At 35.4% G+C, this 10,191-nt stretch overlaps 1 protein-coding gene across 1 annotated transcript in view; it reads left to right on the top strand.

Annotated features, from left to right (window-relative positions):
* Positions 1-10,191, top strand: part of LOC106870179 (carbonic anhydrase-related protein 10) — a 559,357-nt gene that overhangs the window by 292,623 nt on the left and 256,543 nt on the right. Inside the window, exon 6 of the mRNA XM_052969408.1 lies at positions 9,763-9,917. Coding sequence (XP_052825368.1) covers positions 9,763-9,917 — 155 coding nt within the window. The remainder of the gene's footprint in view (positions 1-9,762; positions 9,918-10,191) is intronic.

Raw genomic sequence — 10,191 nt, 5'->3', positions numbered from 1 at the left:
TATATATATATATATATATATATATATTCTTATATGTGTGATCGTGTGTGTATGTATATGTGTGTTGTGTGTGTGTGGAGAGACAAGGTGAGAGAGAGGGTAGATATACAATCGACAAACCCTGCATCAGGTGAACCAAAAGTACCTTTTGACGTAATTACCTGCAGCGTATCCATTCATTTAGATCCATGGATATACATCATGCAATGTTCTCTGCAAAATTTACAGAAAGAGCAGAAGAATGCAATAGCCATAATAGCTAATCTTTTCCTTCCTATTTTCTCAGTGAATTTCACACAGCAAAATCACTGACCCCGCGACTGATATATCTAGTAGCAAGAGATTGAATACGTAAAACAAAGCAAAATGTTGATGAAGTGATCCCAGATAAAAGACACATTCTTCCATGACCTAATCAAGGAAGTAGCTACTAAGAAACAGGAAATGCTGAGTTGACATGTAAGAAAGACGTGCAATTGCACTATGGATTCATATTAGCTGACTGCAAAATGTATCACTCAAAGCATTCTTATAACTACCTGTTAAGTAAAAGGAATTGTCGAATTACAGTGTGAGTCAATATATTCGTTGAGAAAGGCGGCGAGCTGGCAGAAAGGTTAGCACGCCGGGCGAAACTGTTTAGTCGTATTTCGTCTGCCGCTACGTTCCGAGTTCAAATTCCGCCGAGGTCGACTGTGCGTTTCATTCTTTCAGGGTCGATAAATTAAGTACCAGTTACGCACTGGGGTCGATGTAATCGACTTAATCCGTTTGCCTTTCCTTGTGTGTCTCCTCTGTGTGTAGCCCCTTGTAGGCAGTAAAGAAATAAGAAACGTTAGCACGCCGGGCGAAATGCTTAGTGGCATTTCGTCTGTCTTTGCTTTCTGAGTTCAAATTCCGCCATGGTCGACTTTGCCTTTCGACCTTTCGGGGTCGATAAATTATGTACCAGTTGCGTACTGGGGTAGATCTAATCGACTGGGCCCCTCCCCAAAAATGTTGGGCCTTGTGCCTAGTTCAGAATTCTTAATGAGTAGGTGGAAAAAAAGAGATAGAGTCATTGTCACATTTTCTTACATTTTGTATCTAGAATTCTACTCAGTATGTGATAAATAGTATTATAAGTAGTTTGTGACTTTAATCGGAATATTACATATATTATCAAACAGAGGTTCAATCATCGTTGCTTTATCTGCGACCACTTTGTCTCAGTAACTCTTTCAGTAACACAAAATTGAGGATGCTGTTTAGATTATATTATAAGTATATATATACATATATACTTCCGATGAGCGTAGGGTTATATAATCGGATTGTTACCTAATACTTCGTCGTACTTATAGCGTGAAACCGATAGATAACGTCACCCATGATGGATATATAAAACCGTACATTTCGGATAATATATCCACTCTATTGACAGTCACGAGCGGCATCGTTTTTCTTGACTTATGGACTTTTAGTCGACTTAAGCATACATACGTTCATCCATACATACCTATATATATATATATATATATATGAGAAGCAAAGTAGCTACCTCTAACATCTCTGTAAGAGACGCAAAAAAGAACTATACTGAAATGTAATGTTTGTTGCCAGTTCAACATGGCTGTTCCGTATGGAACGAAGCTACCACTATATTTTTAACCCCAGAAGAACACCTCCAGCTGGTTAATGACACAACCTATGACAGATATATTGCAAGAAAGGGAGCGAACCCCTATCCTCATCTAGCGATTTGGCAGGACCAGGAGACCAGCCTAATTTCAGTTTATATTATGCCCATTCTCAGTAGTGGATACTTATTTTTCTATAAACTGAGAGCTAGAGAGAATGACTACCATCTCTAGCGGAGAGGTGTCTAGTACTGAGGATGGGCATAAAATATCCCGAAACCAGGCTGGAGTACTGGTCCTGTCAAACTACTAGAAGATGGTAGGAGTTCGCACACCTAACGACACGGGTTGTGTCGTTAACCAAACTACAGTTATTTTATTAGTAGTATATAGTGAACAAGGCGACGAGCTTGCAAAAACGTTAGCACGCCGGACGAAATGCTTAAGGGTTTTTCGTCTGTCTTTATGTTCTGAGTTCATATTCCACAGAGCTCGAATTTGCCTTTCATCCTTTCGGGGTCGATAAATTAAGTACCAGTTGCGTACTGGAGTCGATCTAATCGACTGGGCCTCTCCCAAAAAATTTCGGGCCTTGTGTCTAGAGTAGAAAAGAATATTATATATTGAACATTCATTAAATGACCATGATGACTGTCTATTAATAATTAGTTTCTATCATACTTATGTGTGATTTTTCTTTAGTAAAACAGTTAGATGTACCAACAGTGAAAAAATGGCTGTTAATATTCACTCCTAATATTTTAATAATGTCCTCTATAGTTTTATATTATCTAATATTCTTAAGAAGTACCTGTTTGATATTTTACGTTTCCAACTAATAAAAAGCCTATAAGTTGAAACTGAAGTTTGATTTAAATACGAAAATATCCTATATATATACGTGTGTGTGTGTGTGTGTGTGTGTATGTGTGTGTGTGTGTGTGTGTGTGTGTGTGTGTGTGTGTGTGTGTGTGTGTGTGTGTGTGTGTGTGTGTGTGTGTGTGTGTAGAATGAAAAAAGGTTCGTAGATTTGTTTACAATGGTTTATCAAGAATATTTTCATAACATTCTTGAATATATGTAACAACGCAAATCTTAATTAGAAATAAGTAATTTCTAAGTTTGTTATCAATAAATCTTGCAGTGATATATTGTAGGTGTACCGTAGTAACTAATAACTTCAACTCTTACGATAGGAAACCAGCTATACAAACATCCCGATAGCATTGATTTGAATGAAACAGCTTAAAGTAAGGCTGTCATCGAAAACACACAACATGCTTATGGATGTTGACTTATTGGAGTATAATGAATTCAAGACATTCTGTACACCGTCAAAACATCCTTGTTATTTACAATATCAAAGAATAACAAAGTTACTCAGCTGAGCTATTAACTGACACCACTATGTTGAGATTTTGTTTGGATTACAAATGTCCCTATTTGTTTTGGTAGTCTCCATAGCAGAAAGCTCCTATATATATATATATTTCGCTGAACATTTCGGTAAAACACACATAAATACACTCTTACATTCCATGTTAAGAGGCATTGCATCGTATGTATTAATAATAGAGATAACAACTGTAATACTACTTAACTTATAATAAAACATTAGATCAATCGTTAAGATAACCACTTTGATAGGATTATTACTAATTAAAATATCTGACTGACGAAATTGATGTAGCAACGCTTGTGGAAATTTTGCTGTCTGCCAGTTTGTTGCACTCTTCTCTGTTCCCCCTCTCTCTCGCACGCTTTGCACTCTCTCGCCATATCTCTCTCTTTCTCAATGTTTCTTTCTCCCTCTCCTTCTCCCCCCCTCTCTCTCTCTCTCTCTCTCTCTCTCTCTCTCTCTCTCTCTCTCTCTCTTTTGCTCTCTCTCTTAGCGGTTGCCAGCTCTGTCTCTGTAAAGGATACACATGGTCCACCAACATTATCCATTAACAAGAATAAACTATATTATCTTTGCCATTAGTGGTCGCCCTGGTAAATAACTTCAAGCCAATGACAATTTAGATCAGTGGTTCTCAACCAGAGTCCATATAAGGCTTGTGGAGATTCACACAAGCAGAATTGTAAAATAGGATACACAGTTTTATATTAAGTATCCGTGAAAAGGTTTTGAAAGATTAATGCATGAATAACAAATTAATACACAAATCCATGTGTGAATAACAACAGTAATTTTGAAAAAATATGTCAAACATTTTTTAATAGCGAATGTCTTTGGTGGGGCCCACTAGAATAAAAGTGTAACCAAAGCGGTCTATTGATGAAAACTAGTTGGGAACCAACGATCTAGATGTACTAACAAGTGCTTGGTATTTATACCCATTTAGATTACAGCTCCACCGGTTTAGCTCGATCCTCAATTGTAACCCAAGGCATTCAAATTTTCTTCCTCCCACGTAAAGAGCAAAGAGTGAGCAACAGACCCTCGCTCAGCAAGGGTGAGCTACAGAAACTCGTTCAACAAAGGGTGAGCTAGAAACATACCGTATTTATTTAGTACTCAACACAAGGAACTGATGTCACTGGTATGTTACATATACTGCAGTCAAAAGCCAAAGTGACAACAGCATTCTACAAATATCGTGTCTGTATAGGTGAGCAAAAAACTAATGAAGACAATTGGTATAACTTGCATTAACACCACGTGATGTTACCTTCCCAATAGATGTTTAACATTTTCTCACATCCACGAAATTATTAAGTCATATGGTTATATTAAACCGAGTCAAACTATTCTTACACATACACACACATGTATATATATATATATATATATATATATATATAAAGAGAGAGAGAGAGAGAGAGAGAGAGAGAGAGAGAGAGAGAGGGAGAGAGAGAGAGAATAAGGGATAGGTACACTAACGATGGGAAAATAGAGCAGCATTATCTTCTTTTGCAATACATATCTATTTTCAGACGTACTAAGTGAGGAAGGTCTTGTGTAAAGGGTGAATTTCCTATTATATATTACACTAATCTGAAATAGCAGTCACACACACACACAAAATAGTAGAGAGAATATATACACACACAAAATATTAGAGAGAATATACGTTTTTACTTGATTAGGAGAGGGATGATTGTAAGTTAGATGTACGTGAAAGACACTTTAGTTACGGAGAAGACATTTAGCCTATTCAGCAAATATAACTTAGACAGTTCAAGTCATGATGACAGAAAAAAACAGCCCCGATATTTTAATGTCTTGTGCATGCACAATGCGTGTTACTTCATATAGTAAGATAGGTATTAACGTTCGATTTTATTTCTAGAACGTAAACTATCGAATATCATCGACTTGGAGATAATCCGATGAATCACGAAAGACACCTGTAAACCCCAGTTAAAATAATTTCCAGTCGTTTTGTGACCTTAAACTCACTTAAACTCGTGACTCAATAAGTAATGTCGTAAAAGTAAGATGTCAGAAAGCATGTGCTTGATTCTAGTTCAATTTTTCGAACAAGTAATTTTTTTAATGTTCAGAAGATAAATAAATATCGATTATATAAAAGTAAATGAAAATTTAGGCAACATGCTATCACGCTTTATCTTCATAATTTCTTTTATTTCTCCTGGGCTGATGTATAGTTTCATCATTTTGGAAGAAATTTTCCCATTACGTTTCCGCTAAAAATGTTAATAGTTTGTAAATGGTAAGCTATTAGAAGAATAAATTCTTAATTTTCTTTCTTTTGTTTTCTTATTTTTTTCTTTTCGAGATTAGTTGAGCGTAGTTTAGAAACTTTTTTTCCATGAGGCTTTTTCGTGGGTTTCGCTTTCAGAAATTCATGATTGTATTTACTGGAAGAATTTTCCTTGGTGTATGCACTGCTCTAATTATGCGTCACGTTATTCCATGACCATGAAATAATACAACACAATTTCTAGTTGTATAGATCTGGTTTCGAAAGTAATAAAATGATTTCGACAAACTAATGGTAAAAGAGAATTATCTCGTTGCATCGGTTTTTTACAGAGGTTTTTTTCAGAGGTTTTTTACAGAGCAGAGAAGCAGTTACATTCGTCTTAGTCAACGATCTCCACTTTTGTAGAAACGAAACCTCTGAGCGTGTCCATGTTCCTTCTTAAAATTGTAATGCAATGTATTCTCTCGGTATGAATATATAAATTCCAAATACAAATTGGCGGCACCGGTTCTTTACGGCAAATGATTTCGTCTGTTTATGCATCAAGTATTCAGTCATAGGAGATATCATATGAGTAACAAAGCAAATTAGTTTACATTATTGCGCTTGCTTAGTTGAATATTCTTTACCTTATCGTGTACTTTGTATTTGACAAAAACAGATTTATTTTCAGCCAGTTTTCATTCTCTGACTAGGAGTACAATGCTACACTTATAAACTCACACGTACTCACCATCTTCTCACTAGTTGTGTGGAAACAAGTGTAGTTCCCAACAACATGATTCCCAGTTCAGTTCCAATGCATGGCATCTTGGTCGTGTCTTCTACTACTGCCTCGGGCAGTGGATTTGTTGGACGGAAACTGGAAGACGCCCATCACATACACAAGTGCGTGTGCGCGCGCGAGCGTGTGTATCTGAGTGTCTCTGTGCTTGTTACCACTATACTCTTTGATATCTGGTCTCGGTCTGTCTATTTCCAAGTAAGTTAGTAGTTTAGGCTAAGAGACCCATATGATAACAACTACCGAACTTTAAGAAAATAAGTACTGGAGTCAATCATTTTAGCGAAAGCATCAAAGGTGGTGCCCCAGCATGGCTGCAGACCATTTACTGCAAAAACTTGAAGATTGAAAATGTTTTAAAATTTTGCTGATCTGAAAAATGTGAATGAAAATAGTTCTAAAACTGTATTTCCATGCTAGGTTGATTCTTGTATTATGAGCTTATTGCATAAAATGTAATTATAATTTTCATAAATAGGAGGTCAGAAACATTGGATGACTGAGAAACACTTTAAACTGGCTTCAATTCTTGTCTGATACTACAAATTCCGATCGTAAAATGGTGAAAGGCAACGCAAACCTGATGGGATTTGATCTCGTAAAATGCCAGAATATATATCACAAACTAATTTATTCTACGCTTTCTGCCAATCTCTTGTCGTTTCCAATATATGATAATTGTTTCTAAGTTAAACATAAGGCCATCATTAGTGAAGAAAGCGATTAGTCGATAGTGTCAATCCTGTGAACCCTAACGGTAATTTGTTTTTGTGATTTTGAAAGGGTGAAATTAATGTTGACTTCCGCGGGATTTAAACTCAAGCCGCAGCAAATACAGTGAGATATTTTCGAACGCTCTCATAGTTCTGTCAGTACGACGCCTTCACATTGGAAGAACAGCAAATTTAAAACAAAGGAGTTTTATCAATATCATCGACCTCAATACTTGATTGCCACTTCATTTCATCGACTCTGAAAGTATACAGACAAAAGTAACCTCAGGAAAACTCTTTAAAAAATGTGTCTGACAATAATACATTCCTTGGAGTTCACAGCCCTTACATCAAATGTAACTATAAAAGCAGATTTGACATCGTCTGTTATATATATATAAACACTTTCTTTTTTGAATAATAGAACGATAGTTTTTAAAATATACTAACCAATTATTTGGCTCTAAAACGTTCCTTTTTCAATTAGTTATTTTCTTTCTGTTTAGTTAAAACATTCATATTCATATAAAAACAAACCGTCATTTCTTACACAAACTTACACTCTCTTAGTCAATTCTGTACATATTTTTCTTTTAATATTTTCTTAATTGCCTTAATATTCTGCTTAATTCTGCAATCGATGTGCTGATCTTCAGTTCTGGATTTATATCATGTTTCTTAGATTTTAGACCTGGATTTATAGTGGGAAACTTACAACAGTTCGTATCTACACGTTTTTCTTCGTCATAAATGTTTATTTCTAGAGTTGCCCTGTGAATAATATATCATATTTTTGAGCTTAACAACTTATAAGGCAGAATTGTTACCACGCAGGTGCAAATGCTTAGTGGCATTACTTACGTTCTTACAATATGTCTAAATTCCACCAAGTAGAGTTGCCTTTAATCCTTTAATTCTCTCCAGGTCGATAAAATAGCTACCAGACAAGTAGTGGAGTCGGCATAATTCACTATTCTCGTCCTCTTCCCCAAAACATCAGGCTTTGTGCCTCTTGCAGAGCGGATTATTAATTTATCATAATATTTATACTTACATATATCAAATTTTCCCAAATCGACTACTATGAATACAAGAGTGTGTATTGGATTAACAACTCAAACGATTCAACAATATAAAACCTGGTGAACGTTAATATATTACTTAACAAGCTTGTCCCAGCTTCCCGATTACTAGTGTATATGAATCTTTCGGTATATAATTTTCTCGAACATGTTTTAGGAAATGAATGTGTTACCAGTTCAGTACTGATTTGTAAACTAGACGTTTTCAGCCAAATCACAAATATCAAGTTTACATAAAATTTACATCTTTAACAATAGTCTACGGATAAATTAAGTTTCGCAAATATAAAAAAAAACAGCAGTAACTCGATTTTAGCAAAACTTATTGACGCGTTCAGTCTAAAAATAAAATGAAATTTAACTTGGTGTGAGGAGGGATGGGTGTATTATTAAATATAAATTAGTATCTCTCCAAAACTAAATTTACACTGTTTACTAAATGCTGTTTCATTTTATTTTAATTTCATAGAATTAATAAATATATTTTATAACTAAGTTATTAAAATCAAGTTTATCTTCGAGAAAACTAAATTGGATTTTGAACTTACAGCAACGTAACTACATTTCCATGTTACATTTCTATGCTTTGCATTGTATGAATTCCTTTAAGTAACCGCAGTATTGTTTACGTCTATAGCCTATTATAATGAACAAAAAAAAAAAAAGGAAACCATCTGATACAAAGCATTTTATGAAATGAACATTTGATGTAATCTTGCTTTTTCTTTGCGTATATGTGTTTCCTTAATGCGCAAGGGCAGCGTTCGAAGTTCAAATTTACATTAAATGTGTGTGGTAGCAACATATATACGTAGCTCATGCTTAGTCATACACCGCTACCCGCTCTCTACATACCACAAGATGAGAATATCTCGAAGTCTTTTAAAATGGATGCTAGAGCATGTTTTCTGGAGATTCTCACTAATAGCAGCCACATCTAAATCAAAAGACCTCAGATCGTTGACCACGTGAACTTGCTACCAATCTGACCCCAAGCCACGCACATTTACACACCTCACTTTCGGTGCTGGCTTGTTAGTCGAAAAACGCCTGGCGAAATGCTTATTTCGTCTGTCTTTACGATCTGAGTTCAAATTCTGCCGAGGTCAACTTTGCCTTTCATCCTTTCGGGGTCGATAAATTCAGTATAGTTGCGTACTGGGGTCGATCTAATCGACTCACCCCCTACCACAAAATTTAGGGCTTGCCTAGAGTAGAAAAAAATGTTAGTCGGAGAATGAAGAAAGGGAAGATCCCTCATCTCGGTTTTCAAGAATTCCGGGTATTCTGGACCTCGCTTCGGGCGAAAATTTTAAACGGCTCCTCTAAAAGTCATTTATCGATAGAATATTTTTAAATTACCCGCTCTAGCAGGGAATATTTGCCGTGTTCTTTTGCAAAATCCGAAACTGTTGTAATTAAAAGTCTATCTCTCGAAGTTTTGAGGATGAAATTCTCTCCCTAAGACTCCACGTTCATCCATATTGTGCTCTAGATGGGTTGGTATATATCCTGATGCTCCTATAATAATGGGTACGAAGCTGAAAGCGTATCTTGGGTACTGGATTTGCAAACACTTTGTCAATGATCCGTAGATGTCGTTTTCTCTTGTATTTTTCTCGAGACGTTTCTCTCCGTGCTTACGTACGTACGTATGTATGTATGTATGTATGTATGTATGAATGCAAGTATGTATGTATATATGTATGCATGTATGCATGCATGTATGTATGTATGTATGTGTGTATGCATTTGGCATTATATTAATTTATGAAAGTTTTACATTTTTTCGATGTATTTCACTGTATAAATTTTGTAATTTTTCTTTGTATTTACTTTGGATAGATATCTTCTTTTAGTGACAAATCCAACCACATATGTTTGTCTTTGCAGGTCACAAGGCTACAATTCATCATTTATCTTTAGATGAATTAATTCCTAAAACAGATTTGTTCATCACATACGAAGGTTCTCTTACTGAACCTGGTTGTCATGAGACGGTAACATGGATAATTTTTAATCGTCCAATCTACGTATCACGTGACCAAGTGAGTATATTTTAATGTTCTTTCCATCATTATTACAAACTTGTTTTAAGAAGCTAAGTTAGAAAAAGCCTTCGCACTTCGGATAAAACCCTTGGCTGCATTTCTTCTGGCTCTTTTTTACACTGAGTTGAAATTCCTACCGATCTAAGATGCGTGTGCATCACAAACTTGCCGTCTGCATAACCGACATTTTAGAAATGTAGGTCGCTTACGCTATATATATATATACATATATATATATATATATATATATATATATATATATATATATATA

This window comes from Octopus bimaculoides, chromosome 7 (assembly GCF_001194135.2).
Source record: "Octopus bimaculoides isolate UCB-OBI-ISO-001 chromosome 7, ASM119413v2, whole genome shotgun sequence".
Taxonomy (NCBI): Eukaryota; Metazoa; Mollusca; class Cephalopoda; order Octopoda; family Octopodidae; genus Octopus; species Octopus bimaculoides.
Note: the sequence above shows the minus strand (reverse complement) of the source record. Positions and strands in the feature narration are given on the sequence as shown.